Genomic DNA, 18,473 nt, shown 5'->3' on the forward strand with positions numbered 1-18,473 from the left:
TCTGAACAGTTCTGGGAGGGCATTACTTATAACCCACTTCCATATATCACACACTAACATCTCTCCAAATGATTATCTCGGTTCTCTGTTCAGGCAATGAAAATCGAAAAAGTGAAATGAGGACAGTAGGACAGTATCTACACTGGATGAGGGTGCTGAGATGAGCCATCTGAGATTTTACTCAACTGGGCTTACAGAAGTAGTGCTGAGAATGTCCTACTGTCTCACCATGTGAATTACTTTAGTAAAATGTTCTCATATGCAAGAATTTCTAAATAGCACAGCCTGCTAAGGACATACCACACACACATTTGGAGTTCCAGTGGGCTTTTATTGAGATAAATTAACAAAAACCGAGATTTTATCAACCATTTTTTCTGAACCTTATAAACTCAGCAGACTCTGGTCCATATATGTGTACATACAACGTAACATATCCCAACAAAAACAAGAGTCCCACTGGAACATTTGCCAATTAACAGAAAGCCAATTTTCCCTTTCCCCACATGTTTTCAAAATTTTGAGTCCCCACTGTTCACTTCTCAGTGGAACTGGTCCCTTGTGGCTAGGGACACTGGAATTCCATCCCATTTTTACTGAACAAAAATACATTTTTTCAAGTTTTAGTTTTGTTTCAAAAAAGGGAAGTGACTTTGTTTTCTCCAGGCACCCCTCCCCGACAACCATTGGTTAAAATACAGTAGCCTGTATCTTAATAACCCAGCCCTACCCCCTCCCTTGCCCTGCCCAGTATTGTCTACTGGAGAATTTAAACACACTTCTGCTGGAATCTGTCAGCTGTGGAGGGGCAGAGTCCAGGTGCCAGGCTAGCTCCCTCTAACCTCATGAACTGTTACAGCCTTTGGACACTTACCTCTCTACCCCAAAGATGAGTTTTTAAGACCAGAGATTTTCTTTGGGAGTTTAAGAAAACTATCTTTAAGGATGTAAAGTATAACTACAAGCTCACAAAAGTCCACTTCATTTCACCAGAAAGTTGACTTCAGCTCCCATGAAGCCAAAAATTTTGCTTGACAAAGGTATTTTGTCAGAAAATGATTCCACAGTAACAATTTTTAAGATACACAGAACGTTGAAAAAAGTAGCAAATTAAAATAACATGGCTTAATTCCCCAAAAATTATTTCATCTTTTTGTTACTCATCTATAAGGTCAGGAGTGTGGCTAAAGGCCATTTCTGATGAGGTTATGAACTTTCAAAAGTGTTTCTAAATCCTTAGTGCAGACACCCTCCCTTTTGGGGCATAGTAACCTCCCTCCCACCCCTATTAAAAAAAAAAAAAAGAAAAAGAAAAAAAAAAACCTAAACCAAGTGATCAGAATGAGATGTTTTGATTCCAACAAATTTACACTCAAGGCTTTGTGCTGAGTTATCTGGTTCTAACCCAAGCATGATGGTATCAAACACAAAGCACACAGCAAAGGAAAGATGCTCCCATCTCATTCTGAAAACAGATACTGATAACCAATTGCCTCCCCCCTCCCCCCAGCCATTGGGACCCACCCATATTATGATGCTGGGACCAACTGGAAAATAACTGAGAGAGAGATTTAGATTTGCTTCTCCCTTACTTCTTCCCATGGAAGATCATTTTTGAATAAGTTTATGCTATTCCCAAGGGAAAGCCAAGAAAGTTTCTCCATTGGAATGTATGGGAAGAGAAAAACAAAACAGGCCCAGAGGCAGCAAGGTGTGTAACAGTCCATAACCCATTACACAACTACAACCATAGGCAAAACCATGAGTTGGACATAATTTAAATATTAAAAATAGGGAACAGTTTCATCCAAACGAACCACTGGAAAAAATATTACCATTACTTAAAACAGACACCCAATAGTGGAAAGAACACAAAAACAATTTCCAGTAACAGTGCTCCTTATAGTGAGGGGGATTAAAAAAAAAAAAAAAAAAAAGAGAGACTAGGCTTTGACCTAGTCCTTAGAGCATCTTTCCATTTAGCAATTCCTATTCAAGAGTCAAGCACCAAAACTGGACAGCTGCCTCTACAGGACTGTGTCCAATAGTGGTGTTCCAGATCATTTAAGTGCCACTCCTCATCAGAGGCTATACTTCAGTAATACTTTCAATTAAGTCTGTGCTTTAAGAGGGACCCACAGTCATGTGGCACCAGGCACAGTCTGAGAATGGCAAAGACGACTGCGCGGTTTGTCTTGTCACCCACACACTCTCTAGCGAGATACCCAATTGCATCCACAAGCCTTTGCTTTTCTTCTATAATGAATGATCCCTCTTATCTCGCCAGAGGTGGGGGAAAAAGAGAGAGCTGCATCAGTACAAGGGCAAGATTCTTTTGGTCAAAAGTTGATGCCTTCTAAATTCCCTCCCCCCACCCCTCCCTGGAAAAAAGTTATTCCTTAATTAGGGCTTGTATTTAGTAACCAATTGGCCAGATAGAACATAGCTTGGATACCAAATAAATGAGCTTATTCTTTTTTGGGTTTGTACTGTGCAGCTCTTGCTACAGTTTTTTAAGGAGTTAGGGCCATGTCTGATCAGGAGGCATCTGCAGGATTTTAATCCTAAGGAGTTTTGGGTGAGTCACAAATAGTTTTGCTTCGAACTAGCCAAGAGTCAAAAAAAAGCAACTTTGAATAATTGATTTCTTTATCCAGGTGAGTTAAGCATGAAAGCATATGCAGGACTTATCTTGTAATTTTAGGGTTTTGAAAAAATGGAATATGGAAATCAAATTTTTTTAATTTTATTTTTTGTTTTTTTTTTAAACCCTGGATGCCTCCTGATTGACCTAGTACACTGGGTTAAAAGGGAATTAAAAACATTTAAAAAAAAAGTTCACTGGTTTTGATTCATCTCACTCCTTTTGCCTGGAGATCAGGCCAAACATCAAGCATGTTGGGAGGGGCACAATTTAAAGCAACACTATTGACTGTAAAGCATTTGCCAGCAATTTACAATGCAAAATGACAGATAATTCTTGTCACAAAGCAAAAGGATGGCAAGCAGCTTTCTGTAGCATGAAAGTTAACAGCTCTCAGGAGTTGCCCATTCCTGCAAGTTTATGTCTCAAGGTGGGCAGAGGGCAACACACTTACACAGTACAGGAAGTGATCCACAGAAAGTAAGCTCCAGAACTGCTAACATTACCAAAGCTGGTACTGGCTAATATTCTGAAATGCAAAATCCATGCTTTGTACATATACTGCTCAGACACTGCCACTCAACTGAATTCCCACACTGCAAGGGAGATTAATCTTTGTCCCCTTTTGCTGAGCTTGAAAAGTTCCTCAGACTTTTTTTAAAAGGGGGGGAAGAAGCAAAATCAGAGAGAGCTTCTCAAAAATAACATCTTGAGTCATAGGTTTTTGAAGTTTCCTCGCTCTCTCTGGCAGGTGTTCTCCAAAGGTATTAGATGATACAGTGTGGCAGCAAACAGTGAATCCCAGACTTCTGGGTTCCTCTTCCAACACAGGGTCACCAAAGAGGCCTGCTCTCTACACTAAGAGGCCAAAGTACTTTTTAGAATTTAGTGTTGCGGAAAACTGAGCCCCTCTCATCTTTAGCTGCTCCCATAATCACTCTAATCCCCTTAATCCCAGCAACCTTCATCCAAAAAAAAATATATATATATGTATATATATATATGAACCCAGAAAAAAACTTATTTACAAAGTTTATACAAGTATACACACCCAATTTTCTATGGGACACGCTTTGCCACAGAGGAAAGAGGGTCAAGGCTCTGACATGTCTACACATCAAGTGCCATAACTGCTAATGGAAGCGTATGTAAACCAGTCTTTAGTGTTCTGCTATAGAGCACAAAGGCTTGTCATATGGCTCCTGCAATGATAGACTGCTCTTTCCTTTGGGAGCGATGATGTTGTAATCTACTCAGCCCAGAAGAAATTTTTACTTGGGATTGTTTTTTTTTTTTTTAAATACATGTATTTACAGTGCGGATGAACTGCAGTTGCATATCAACTCCTCCACATAAAGTAAAATAGAATGATGTTTAACATTACTAATATGTGTCATCTTCCAGCCCTGGGCTTGAGTATCGGGTAAAAAGGGAAGAGAGAGACTTCAACTTGAAACCAAAATGAAAAGACAAAAAATTTAAAAAGATAGGAAAAAAAAAAAAAGAAAAAAAAGAAAGATTTACTATTGTTGATTCCTTGGGCTGTGTCTAAAAGATGATATTCTGAATGGTCTCATAGCATAAGGCACTTCGCACAAATAAGTAATAAGCTCTTCAGGCTTAAAAAACGGATGAGTAATAAGGGAGAAGTTGAAATGCACTCAAGAGTCAGCTGTTGGAGAATTTTGAAATTGTAGACAAGCTTGTGTGTTCATCAAGATTCTTCTCTTTTTAGGGTTTCTCCCTTCTCTTCTTTCTCCTCCTTCCTTGTCCCCCTTCCCCAGAAAACATTTTTTAAAAACCAGCAGTTAGTGCAACTAATGTTCAGTCAGCACACAGTGCAAACAAGTGGAACAAAAAAGGTAAATTCCTTCTTTTCAGCTTTTTCTCTTCACCAGTTAAAAAAAGAAAAAATGTCTGAGCTCTTTTAAGTCTTCATAGTTCCAAAATAAAAAGATGAAAAACCCACAAAGAGAAGAGCATCCCCCCCAAACGATGTGTCACAGATCCAAACGAGCCTTCTGTAGTTTGTCAAAGCCTAAAGAAAGAAGGAAGAAACCTAAAATTAACTTTTGTGAAAACAATATGAACCAGGATACCTAGGTTTTCACAATCCAACCAAATGCTCTCTCTGTAGTGGCTTCTACTAAGCTTTTGCCTGCCGTAGAATCCATTTAGGATTAAGGAATTTCTGCTAGGCATTCCAAAGACAGAACAAGAGCCTGAAAGTTCTGATATCCAAAACAATTAAATCAAGAAAAACAAATTAAAAAAAAAAAATTTTTTTTTAAAGATTTTATTTATTCGACAGAGAGAGAGACAGTGAGAGAGGGAACACAAGCGGGGGGAGTGGGAGAGGGAGAAGCAGGCTTCCCGCCGAGCAGGGAGCCCGATGCGGGGCTCGATCCCAGGATCCTGGATCATGACCTGAGCCGAAGGCAGACGCTTAACGACTGAGCCACCCAGGCGCCCCAAAATTTTTTTCTAAACTTCCATAAACTTGACAGCCTGCCAGGATACCAACAAACATTGGCTACTTTTATGTTTGTCTGAGGGTTTTGTTTGACATTTTGGGGGGCGGGGGGAGAAAGAAAGAAACTAAAGTGAAAAGAGCAACTTAGAAACTTGTGTTTCTAAGTTGTAACAGGGAGTAACAGGTAAATGGGGTGCCTGGGTGGCTCAGTTGGTTCATCACCTGACTTAGGCTCAGGTTAAGCTCCTAGGCTCCTAGGGTCCCTGACTTGGCGGAGAGTCTGCCTGTCCCTCTCCCCTCTGCCCGTCCCCCTGCTTGTGCTCTCTCAAATAAATAAAATCTTAAAAAAAAAAAAAGAGTAACAGGTAAAATGCTCATTGCTAATTTGGAAGCTACCATCTTTCAAATAAAACAGATTTTCATTTTCCTTAGAAAAAGTTGCAAAACAAGCCTGTATTCTTTATGTTGAGCCTTCTTTTGAGCATTACTACCAGAATCCAATAGTCACCAAACAATGAAAGAAGACGGTGGTGCAGGAAACAAGACTGGGCATTTAAAAAAAGACAGTTATCCTCTCAACCTGATTACACATTTGGCAATGAGGCACTGCAGGTAATTAACCTGATTTATTAAGATGCCCAGTAGAAATTAAGAGTGATTAAGAGAGAAATGACTGAGTGATAAAGGAAAAGACAAAAAAAAAATATTTTCATATTCAAATTGTTGAAAAAGATTCTTTGCTTTCATTATTTTGGAAGTCTGGATTTGGCTTAAGTACTGCTCATGTATCACATTATACAGGAAAACTTCATTCAAGAGCAGCATTTATGGATTTTCTAATGGGACCACAACTTCACCCAAGCAATACATCCAGTTTACTGTCATTTATGCCAACAGGCGTTCTACCCTATCACTGCTATTACATGCAGTGCAACAGCAAATTTCCTCCAGGAAAGAGGATCTTGATTTAAATACTATGCTCACTTAGTGGTTCTGTCAGGTACGCACATGCTTGTTAAGGTTTCTCGTCTTCTACAGGCTCGCTGTGGTATTCTGCCACATACAGGCTCTTGTCAATGTTGCTTGGGATCGGTTTAATTTCTGTTCCCAGCTGCTCCTCAATACTTTTCAGGTTGAAGCGATCATCATATGTGATCAAGTTGATGGCTAAGCCAAGATGACCAAAGCGACCTAAAAATGAAAAACATTTTTTCATTAATAAAAATTTAAGTTAAATAGAACTGATGTGCACGTACAAGTCTATTAGTGGCAAAACCATACATGCGTCATGTTTTTGTTCAGTGCCATTCCGAGTTTTTAAAACCACCTCTTATGGTCTCCTCAAACACACAACTTCAGGTTTCACAGCCCAAAGTAGTACCCTATTTTACCTTTTTCAAATGACAAAACAGATACTCATTTGTGTCAAAAGTTGCCAAAATACATACACTAAACAGTAGTTACAGACTGAACCACCTAATGAGAAAACTAAGGACCGCATTTGTGAATTTTATCTCAATTTAAGCATACAGTAAAGTTATTTTAACTTTTCTTAAATGCTCTACAAGAATTAGAAATCAGTCTTAAAAGAACATCTTCCTTTTCCTCACCTGATCTTCCAATACGATGGAGATAGGTCTCTGCCAGCTTTGGGAAGTCAAAGTTAATTACCACATTCACAGCTTGTATATCAATACCTCGGGTAAACAAATCTTCAAAGAGAAAGAAAGAATCTCCATCATTATCTTTGAATTTAAGCATGTTTCTTGGTACCATAATACTCTTTTAACATGTATTTCTAGTGCAACCTAAGTTTTAGTCACTTCATTCAGTAATTCAAATGCACTTGCAAATTACTAGCATTACCTTTCATGCACATCATAAATAACTTTCCGCTAGCAAGTTACCTTTCCTAGTCCCATTAAGTTTTTAAAAATGGTTTAAGATAACTGCCAATGCAAGAGGTCAGAATGACTGGTAAACTATAAGCTCATAAATGAGTCTCAGGAGTAATTTTCTTTTCATCTATTTTTTAGTATGCAATCCAAGATTAAAATAGATTAAAAACTTTGTGTAACCAAAAATACCTCAAAAAGAAGAGGTAATCCACTCGTAGTTAATTTATACTTTTTGAATTCATTCATTTCATTCTACTACGTGATTTATAAGTCTGAGGCAAGTACAAGGTCACCACTTCTCTTTTCTAGTCCCACAGTAACTATGCTAATTTAGGCTCTGAAAACTGCAAGTAAAGACAATTACAATAGACTAATAACTAGGTTTCAAGGCTTCTATCAGCTCCATACTCCAAAATAATCCATGACGGTGACCACTATTTCTAAAATACTGCTTTCAATTTATAACTTATCCTTTTAAATTGCCTCTGGATAAAATTAAAATTGACATACAAGGTCCTCCACTCTATACTTTGGTCCTAACGTAGTTCTCTAACACATCTCTTCCTCAAACCTTCCTCTCCACGAAATTCATCTACTCATCCTTTCTTAAACGTATCTTCTTGAAGACCTCTATGGATCACATTTGATGCCAGTCCCCTAACTTAAAACTCCTTCTGCAAGTCTAAAACTTATCTAGTTTAGGGCGCCTGGGTGGCTCAGTTGGTTAAGCGACTGCCTTCGGCTCAGGTCATGATCCTGGAGTCCCTGGATCGAGTCCCGCATCGGGCTTCCTGCTCAGCAGGGAGTCTGCTTCGCCCTCTGACCCTGTCCCCTCTCATGTGTTCTCTCTCTCTCAAATAAATAAAAATCTTTAAAAAAAAAAAAATAAATAAATAAATAAAACTTATCTAGTTTATAGAGCCAATTACAATTCCACCTCTTCTCAGGTCCTGTATTAATTTCCTTTCCTATGAAAATTTAGGATTACTTACTACACATACCTCACATTTGCAAATTACTTTTACTCCTTTGTAGATCCAGCCTAAAGCCTGTTTCTGTAAATCCAGTTTTATGTCACAGGACCATGCCCATTTGTTCATGTACTGTTTAAGGGTGCTTTTGAGCTGGAATGGCAGAGCTGAGAAACTTGTAACAAGAGACCAAATGATATCTACTATCTGGCACTTTAAAGAAAAAGGTTGCAGGGCCTGTCTTAGACTCTTAATGTTATCTTTTTTATCTGATTAAACCACTGCTCCTTTAAGTAAAGGGTGATACTTCGCATGTATTTATTTATACACTTTATACACCTATGTTATTCAGTACTTATTTAATGACATACTAAATACTGTTCTGTTTGCACATTCTGAATTTGCTTAACTCAACATTTCACCAATGAACTAGTTCCTCTTCTATAGGCTCCCTAAGTGCAGGAAGTGTGTATGTATTTAAAAATTTTTAATTGTGGTAAAATATACGTAATATAAAACTGAGGAGTAACATGTATTTTTTTTTTGGCACCAAGCTAAATACCTGGCAAAGAGTAAAAAAATCTATGTTGAATATCAAAAACTATTTTTGAATGAATAAACTGCAACAGATATTTGTGCAGAATTCACTTTAAGGCATTCCCATCTTACAAATAAAAAAAGGCATAAAAGTATGATCTGATGATTACAAGTAAAAACGGTAGGACTTGAGCCCCAATCTTCAAATTCTAGTCTAGTATCCTTTCCACCAAATCAGATTACTTTATATTTAAGTACTTGAATACAAAATTTAGAAGTGCTGATAAAGTGGGGTGCCTTGGTGGCTCAGCTGGTTAAGCGTCTGCCTTCGGCTCAGGTCATGATCCCAGTGTCCTGGGATCAAGCCCCTCATCGGGAAACCTGCTTCTCCCTCTTCCTCTGCCTGCCTGTCTGCCTACTTGTCATCTCTATCAAATAAATAAAATCTTAAAAAAAAAAAAAAGTGCTGATAAAGTAAACATACATGTATTAATTCACAGCTGTATTAAAGGTCCTTTTAGATATAAAGCAGAGAAACAAGATAAAGTGCGAACACTCAGGGTATCGGATAGCCCTGTTTTGGTTCTTGTAAATTAGCAAATTCAGTATTCTGCTAGTATATAAATTTGGAGTTTATTTCTATAGCAGTATTCTTAAAAATCCAAATTGTACAGTATTCTAAAATTTTGATCTGGGTGCTAGTAATATGGGTGTGTACATGTGCAAAAATTCACTGAATATCCTTATAATTACTATATTTTTGTGTATACCTCAACTAAAAAAAAAAAAAAAATCCAGGCTCTTCTCTCTACCCAGAAGCCTAGTTTAAATGATTACTCTCATACCAATACTAAGATTGTATTTCCAGAGTAGAAATGGGAGGATACTCAATCCATTTGCTTTGTCTGATCTGACTGTCCACCTGCCTCCCCAATTTGTTCTTCTTCATATACTGAAATACACCAAAATACAGACTAGTCTGTTTCTGGCAAAAAAATTAAAAGACCACAATAAATAACTTCCAAAATATAGTTTCTTAATGTAATTTATTTTGCACACGGTACATATAACTCATTCCTGTATGCTAAAATTATTCAGAAAACACATAAATTCCACTAGTTTAAAAGACAGATGAGGTATGAGTGCCAGTAACAAGTATTCTGCAGTTTCAGATATGGAAACTAGCTTCAGGAATTAACTATAGCTCATTCTCAACTTCGGAAATTCCAGAAATGGCTTTAGGGTGAGCTGAACTCTTGTCACAGATTCTGTTGGGAGATATGGACAGAAAAAGCAGAGCTGAACCAGGGAGAAAAAACAACGGGTAAAGGAAATACTTACCAGTGCAAACAAGATTGCGGCATAAGCCATTTCGGAAATCATGAAATACACGATTTCGATGTTCCTAGGAACAAAGCAATGCATTTGATTTCTTTAAAAACTCATATGCACAGCCCTAAATTTCTCATCACTAATTTCTCCTATCCAAAGTTTTGTATACCCCAAATTTACACAAATGAGAGATGAATGAATTCAATACCCGTAAGTTAAAAACAAAAAAAGTTAATCATAAATTAGTTTCCCATGGGAATTAACAAGCAACTAAAACATCCACGGGGGCGCCTGGGTGGTTCAGTTAGTTAAGCATCTGAGTTTTGATCTCACTCAGGGCTATACGCTGGGTATGGAGCCTACCTAAAAAACAAACAAGGGGTGCCTCAGTCGGTTAGGCGTCTGCCTTCAGCTCAGGTCATGATCCTGGGGTTCTGTGATCGAGCCCCATGTCAGGCTACCTGCTCAGTGGGGAGCCTGCTTCTCCCTCTCCCTCCTGCTCGTGCTCGCTCTCAAATAAATAAATAAGATCTTTAAAAAACAAAACAAAAATACCTACCCATACCTTTATTTAGCATTTCTCTCTCTCTTTTAAGGCTTTTATTTATTTGACAGAGAGGATAGCAGGAACAGGAACACAAGCAGGGGGAGTGGGAGAGGGAGAAGCAGGCTTCCCACCGAGCAGGGAGCCCGATGTGGGGCTCGATCCCAGGACCCCGGGATCATGACCTGAGCCGAAGGCAGACACTTAACTGACTGAGCCCCCCAGGCGCCCCTATTCAGCATTTATCTTAACTGTTAAGGATATTACCCTTTTTGCTGAAGTGAATTTTAATTAAAGTGACAACTTTCACCATGTTTTTGTATATCCATTTTTAAAATGTTTCAAACAGAAGATGATAAAAATTTGGCTTGACCAAATAATTGAATATTTTAGTTAATGTACGCAAAAACAAAAATTTACTTTCCTTTTTTTTAAATTTGTGAGTGAGCACGCAGGGCAGATAGAGGGAGAGAATCTCAAGCAGGCTCTCCCCACCAAGCGTGGGGCTCGATCTCACCACCCTGACATCATGACCTGAGCCAAAATCAAGAGATGCTTAACTAACTGAGCCACCCAGGCGCCCCAAAAATTTACTTTTCAATTAAAAAAAATGAGAACACATGCGTAACGACTCTGACACAAGTGACAAATCTAGCATCTGGCAAACTGGTCTTTCCTTTCAAAGCAACATTCTTCCACTCTGAAATACTCTCTACAGCTTAACACATTAATTTCCTGTGACAATTTCTAATATTAGGGCCTACGTGGTGGTATCTGATCCATTATCAAACTTCTCTGAAAACCAAAGTTGAGCTGATTAACTCAAATTCTTAATCTGCTAGTCTTCAGGAACTGTTTTCACAAAATTTCAATGTTTACCACACACAACACAAATGTTTTTATAGTTCTGAATTTATTTAAACTGTTTTTTTTTTTAATTATTTAAACTGTTAAATCAAGTTCTGAAATTTAGAGAGATTGCATCCTAAAGGCAAATAAAGAAAAAAACATATGGGCTGAAGAGGTACATAAATTAAAAATCTAGAGGAGTGTTGTCCAATAGAACCTTCTGCAATGATAGAAATGTTCTATATCTGTACTTTCCAAAACTGTAGCTGCTAGTCACATGTAACATGGCACTTGAAATGTGGTTAGTGTAACAGAGGAACTAAATTTTAAATTTTATTTAATTTTAACTCACTTAAATTGCCACATGAGACCAGTGGTTACTGTATTAAACAGTGCAAATCTACATTACTTGGGAAAGAAGGGAATAAAATCTCGTATTTGTATCATGCTTGACAAAGTACTCATTTTATACATTATCTCAATCTTCCTAACAACCTTGTGAGCTTAAGAGTATATATTTTATAGTTAGTATTTTATAGTTAGAAAACTGAACCCCAGCAGTTAAAATGAAAGGTCCTTCGCCTACTAAGGAATAATTTATTCTTAAACTTAGGGCATATGGAGAAGCATTGAAACAAAACAAAACTCCAAGAAATACTTAAGAAAAAGATTTTTAAAATCCACACACGAGTTCTAGTTTTATACTCACCTGCCTCATTTTAGCATGGATATAGAAGCAAGAATAACCCAGTTGAGAAATCTTCTTGGCTAGCAATTCAACTCGCTGAGAGGAGTTACAGAAAATGATCGACTGGTTTATCTGAAGCTGAGCAGGGTGGGGGGAGGGAATATATGAGAAAGAAAAAAAAAACATTCATTTCCTTTGCCAAATCTTGAAAATACTGACAAACAAATGCTAAAGAACATGATCTAAGACTTAGAATCTCATGATACAAGAGATGCAAAACTGTAAATATTGTAAATACTAGTCATTTACTTAATAGTTGCAGATAAGTTATAAATTTTATTGTAGGAGAGTATGCTTAATAAGAGCCACATAATTGCCAACAATGATTGAAACACATTCAATTCTCATTATTTGCAATAATTCTGTTCTATAAAGTTGCTACAAACACTGAAAACATGAACATAGAACCACTGCTTTGTAGGGAGATACAGGGGAAGGTTCCTGAGACCCTCTAAGTCACAGCTTCTCATCAATTAATCAACAGATAACCTTGCTTTATGTGTGTTACTGTTTAAAGACACCTTATTTACTCATGGCCAACAACACTGTAATTCCTGTCTGTACAAAGTTTATCTAAAATACATTTTCTCTGCAAAGCACATCAGTCTTCTTGTGCTTAGAAGAAATGAACAGCACTTTAGCGCTAAGCTTTGAAGCCATTTTAAACCATGAAATAAACAACAAAAAGCACAAAAATGCAAAAAATGTGGCAATGATGTGGCACAGACTGTGAAAAAGACATTTGTTTATGAGAGCTGAAACAAGAAGGCAATGTGTCACTTTGTTCAATCTCAGCTGGGAATATGAACAACAGCTGGTATTTTCTATTGTGTTACTAGTATCCACATATGACTTCAAAAGCACTTGAGTATTGATTGTAGGGTTACAAATTTTGGCGTGTAGCCGAATTTGCAAATACATAATATGCAAATAATGAGGATCGACTATAATTAAGGTCAAATTATTTTATAATTTAATTAAAAATGTCTTTGATGTCAATCATACAGTATCAACTTCAGATTAACAACCAAAACTACCTTTTAGGAAAAGATATGGACTATCTTTACATTGAAAATGGTGGGAAAACAGACACAACTGTTTTTGGGGGGTTAAGTAATGGGTAATACAGCAACTGAAGCCTATTACTTACCCTGGAGAAAAGTGTGTTGAGGCAGTGTACTTTTTGGCGCTCAGTTACATAGGCGTAGTACTGGGTTACTCCCTTCAAAGTTAGTTCCTCCATCAGGTTAATCTCATAGGGTTTCTGCAAATGGGAATTCTGAAAAAAAGAAAAGTCATATAATTAAAAAAGCAGAGCATATCTCTTAAACTTGAAATATATCCCCCATACATTTCTGATCAACTCTTGCTTAAAAGGCATGCAGTTTTCTTCAGAGTATAAATAATCTACGACAGAAGAAATAAGTTACCATATAACAGAAAACCTAACATTCAGATATGTATGTAGCTAAATTCCTATTTTGTACTTTGTATACAGGATTACACTGTAATCAATTTATCCAGTATATCCAATGGCTGTATGTCAGCCTGACACCAAAGGCTAAGTGAATAAAGAATTTGATCAAATTACTGTTTAAAAAAAAAAATCAGTTAAATTATGCACAAGAAACCTTAAATGATCAGCTGGCAGGAAAGCCAAAAACTTGAAATAATCAGCATAAACTGATAACAAGATGTAATTATGAATAAAGGTATACTCGTGGGCAACAGAATGAATAGCACTGCTTCCAAGTACAGATTTATACTCACCATGAACTTCTGTACACTAAGAGGGAAAGTAGCGGAATATAATAAAATCTGTCTGTTTTTAGGTAGCGTGAGAATAATATCCTCCATTATCTGCACAAAATCCTGTGACAGCAACTTATCTGCCTGCAGTACAAAGGAAAGACAATTTCAGAAACAATCAGTGTTCAAGGTTAATAAGGCATTACCCCACAGGGGCATTCAGGGAATACTCCTGGCTGTAAACCGTATTCTATGACACTCCTTACTCCAAAGGCACCAAAACAAATTTGCAGTGATTCAGAAGGGGGAAAATCTGTAATACCATATTCTAGAGGAAAGAGAAAACCCTAGACAGATAATAGTCCTTGTTCCCCTAACAAAATTTTAATGTGATTTCCATTAGAGGCAGTACGTGGTTGAGAGTACAATCTGCAGAGTCAAACTACCTGGGTTGAAATCCTGCCTCCTTCACTTATTAACTATGTTAGCACATTATTTAACCACCCAATACACTTCAGTTATTTAACCACCCAATACTTCAGTTTCCACAACTTTAAAATTAGCAGTAGTAACTGCTTTATAGGATACCTACCTTACAGGGTTGTTGTGAAAAGCAAATGAAAAAACATGTGCTAGTACACAGTGACTAATAAACATTACCTCTTCTTACTCAAAGATAAAAAACCTGTCTGAATTAGACTATGATCGACCTGATCTAGTTATCTAAAAAACAAACCAAAGAGGTAAATAACTTTATTTCAAAACATTAACACTGATACAGTGTATGTATAAAAACACTGCCAGATCCCAAAAATGTAGAGTCCAATAAGTTTTTAAAAGGCACTTAGAACCTGATGAGGTAACAAATATACCAGAGACAAAAAAACAAACAATACAAAGCAGGATATACTAAATGAGGGATTAGAGACATTAGATGCTTTTTAAGATGTATCACTGATTGGAAAGAGACTTAGAATGAACTTGACTTTGAGATATTCAACAACTCCTTTTCTTGAAAAAAAACAAAACTTACAATCTGGCATCCCTAAGAAAAAGACAACTAGGCTGAACTATTCCTAAAAATGCCTACCATCTATTGCCTTTAATGGGCAAAACATGTTTCATAAGCGAATTAGTTTGAATTGACAAGAGTCATGCATTTACTAGAGGTTCACAAACACAAAGAGCTTTTGCTTTATTCACTGGCAGTTATAAACAAAGAAATGAAGAGACATTACCTCATCCAATACTATCATCTGGACATGATCAACTTTTGCTACTCCTTTCTTGATAAGATCCAGGATTCTTCCAGGGGTAGCTATCACCACGTGCACTACACAAGATTAAAAAAATATATATATGTATATATTCTCATTCATTTTAGCTTGGGCAAAGAGGATACAGTAAAGGTTTATCATACATATTTTATCAGAAACTTGTAGAGGCAGGAATAATACAAACAGGCAAATATGTGTTTTAAGATATGGATTTTCATTTCATCTTAGGTTGGTCAGAGAATACTTGTTGCACTCCTACATGGGGCAGGCTAATAGCTTCCCAAATCACCTGCTCCAAATGAGGAGGAATACTTGTCTTAAAACTATCCCCAATGAATAACAAAGATACACCAGGCATCTCATACAGTTGCTTGCCTCTAAACTAGAGCAATGGTCTTTAGAAGACTGTTGTAAGATGAAATGAGATAATCATTTTAAATAACTGTGCAATATGAAGCATACAGTAATTTACCAAATGACAACCATATATAAAATTCTAACTCAAACTTTATGTCTAATTTTACATAAGGGGATTTCATGCTTGTGTTATCTTTTTTCACTCAATGATGTATCATGGAGAACTCAATGAAAATACAGATCAGCTTCACTGTTTAATAGCTTCGTGGAATTCGACTCAGACTATACCCCAATGTATTTAGCCCTCTGACATCTAGGATATTCCAATTTTTCAGTACTACAAACCACACTGCAGTAACCCTGTATTTGCCTAGTATTTCTTCAGGAAAAGATTATTGAAAATACACATTTATAATTTCAAAACACAATGCCAAACTGCCCACCATAAAGATCGTATCAATTTATACCCCCACGCTGCAAGACAGCCTATTTCTTCTCAAAGTTATTATTGGTTACTAATATTTTTTTAGCCTTGCCAATCCGACAGATACAATATCAATCTATTTTTATTTACATTAAAAAAATTACCAACAAGGTTGAATATCCTTTCAATTATTATCAATTTGTCTTTTTTTTTTGAATGAAATGGTCATTTCCTTTATTCATTTTTCTACGGCAGTGTTTCTGGTCTTTAATTCTTTTTTTTTTTTTTTTAAGATTTTATTTATATATTTGACAGAGAGAGAGCACAAGCAGGCAGAGCGGCAGGCAGAGGGAGAGGGAGAAGCAGGCTCCTGCTGAGCAGGGAGCCCGACGCAGGGCTGGATCCCAGGACCCTGGGATCATGACCTAAGCCAAAGGCAGATGCTTAACCGACTGAGCCACCCAGCCGCCCCTGGTCCTTAATTCTTAAAAACAATTTTTAGTAAGTTCAGGAAACACCCGTGTCTGTAATTACACTTGGAGAGCTAGGCCACATTATATAATCATTTCCTACCTGTGTCATCAAGCCTCATTATGTCATCCCGTAAATTGGTTCCTCCTGTGGTTGCCATCACTTTGGCCCCTCCCATGTGCTTGCTGACCTGGATGCAAATTTGACTGACCTGTAGAGCAAGTTCTCTAGTGGGAACAATCACCATTGCTGGAAAATAGAAAAAAAGAGACATATTTTAAGAGTGTAATAAGCTACAGAAATACTGCCCCTTGCAATCTAGATGCTCAGGACATTAAAAAGTTGAATCATAATAAGCCTAATTCTGAAAAGTTAAGTAAGTAAATCTCCTTTGCAAAAAAAAAAAAAGAAAAAGAAAAAGAACCCATTACAGTGTTCTAGCTTTAGACTTTTCCTCAGCAACACTGCTTTATAAACCTGGTACTCCTTAGTTACAAACCTTTAAAGGGTTCTTTGACTTGGCAACCATTAGCTCAAGGTCTATTAATTTAATATTTCAGTAAGGGATTCACTAAACACCTGAATAGGGAACTCCTGCTGCCCAGGTTCCATTTACATCACGTGAATGTACGTAAACGGAAGATGGAAGAAATGTTCATTACAGATCAAGATCAATTTATGAAAATTTCAGAAAAAGCTTTAGAGGTCAGAATTTAACTATTAGCTTACTTTGCATACAACTATGGAAACTTATTTCTTCCCTACTTACTAAGCTCTTAAAAATTCCAGAACCACACGGCTTTATAGAGGAAAATGTTCATGAGCTCTTGCAGACATGCAGGCGCCCCAAGAAACAATTCAGCAGTTCCACAGCTTATATAGCAAAGTCGGACAACTTCATGATCTTTGCTTTCTATCTACAAGGCAATACTTATTTTGCCTATTTCACTGGAATACTATCAAAACTGTATAATATGTAAAACTCCTCTGAAAACTAGGTATCTTTTTAAAAAGCTGGGTATTTTATAAGACAGTTGGGCCACAAGCTGTGAAAAGAAAAGGTAAATACTAACCCCAGATTATGTAAATTATAAGAAGAGATGATAATATCTTCCACATAGCTCCAAACTAAAACAACCATTTTTGAGTTTAAACAAACTAACCTTGTATATTGTCCTTCTTCAGGTCTAGCCGTTCAAGTAAGGGAATGAGGTAGGCACCGCTCTTGCCTGTTCCATTTTTTGCTCTAGCTAAGATATCCCTACCAGATAAAGCAATGGGAATGCTCTCCTCCTAAGAGACAAGAAAATGCAAATTACTTGTGAATAAAAACAGTACATAAGCAAATTATTCTCTAAAATATACTGGAGGTATACCTCTTTGGTACAGCTTTCAAGTGTCCCACATTTGCATTTTACAAGAATAGGCAGAGACCAAGTAAATCATCAGTCAGCATCGCCATCATTATCAACCAGTATTTATGAAACTGCTCATAGTGTATTATTAAACTGTATCCCAATGTAATAAAAACTATATGGATTTGTATGTGTGAGAATGTGTAGATCTAAGGAAGCTGGGCATCTACAACAAAGAAAACAAAGAAGAGGAACGTGGGCTAACACAAATAAGACTTGAATAAACAGAAAAAAGGGTGAAGGACATTTCATAATGAAAAAGTGGGAGAAAAAAATGGCACGAACCATACAAAGGAAAATTGTACGTTTTTAGACAAGTAAGCCAATTTAAGCACAACGAAAAATTGTAGCTTTGACAACTCATCCTTGCAAAAAATAGGAATCAACTGGAAAAGTTTAACTTCCGGTCCTATTTGATTTATTGTATCATATAAGCTCACAATGTCCATGGCTCACATCCAACTTCTCTGTCCTGAAATGTGCTCAATTGGAGGCTCAATTCTATTCCAGTTATCTTAATCCATGGTCACATCAGAGTGTGACGTTTCATTTTCACATTTAGCTTACTTTGTCATGTGTGTTTTGCGAAGATAACATTTCCTACTAGGATAAATTACCTAAACAATAGCAAAGGACTCCCCCAAATTACTGAAAATTAAATACACATATACACATACACATATACAGGCAGAAGAGGTATAAATGGGAGGAATAAGAACATTTCCATTTCTAAAACTAAAATTTTTAATTTTAATTTCTAAAACCAAAAAATTATGAAAGTAAA

General features: G+C 36.9%; 1 protein-coding gene across 3 annotated transcripts in view; it reads right to left on the bottom strand.

Moving 5' to 3' along the window:
- Positions 1-310: 310 nt before the first annotated feature.
- Positions 311-18,473, bottom strand: part of DDX6 (DEAD-box helicase 6) — a 33,290-nt gene continuing 15,127 nt past the window's right edge. For all 3 annotated transcript variants that reach the window (XM_032427834.1, XM_032427835.1, XM_032427836.1), the window contains exons 5-14: positions 17,438-17,567; positions 16,377-16,523; positions 14,984-15,078; positions 13,767-13,889; positions 13,147-13,275; positions 11,958-12,074; positions 9,865-9,928; positions 6,728-6,829; positions 6,126-6,308; positions 311-4,682 (exon numbers count right to left, since the gene is read on the bottom strand). In XM_032427834.1, the coding sequence (XP_032283725.1) occupies positions 6,133-6,308; positions 6,728-6,829; positions 9,865-9,928; positions 11,958-12,074; positions 13,147-13,275; positions 13,767-13,889; positions 14,984-15,078; positions 16,377-16,523; positions 17,438-17,567 (1,083 nt within the window). In that variant the 3' untranslated portion in view covers positions 311-4,682; positions 6,126-6,132. The remainder of the gene's footprint in view (positions 4,683-6,125; positions 6,309-6,727; positions 6,830-9,864; positions 9,929-11,957; positions 12,075-13,146; positions 13,276-13,766; positions 13,890-14,983; positions 15,079-16,376; positions 16,524-17,437; positions 17,568-18,473) is intronic.

This window comes from Phoca vitulina, unplaced genomic scaffold (assembly GCF_004348235.1).
Source record: "Phoca vitulina isolate PV1807 unplaced genomic scaffold, GSC_HSeal_1.0 scaffold38, whole genome shotgun sequence".
NCBI classification, from domain to species: Eukaryota; Metazoa; Chordata; class Mammalia; order Carnivora; family Phocidae; genus Phoca; species Phoca vitulina.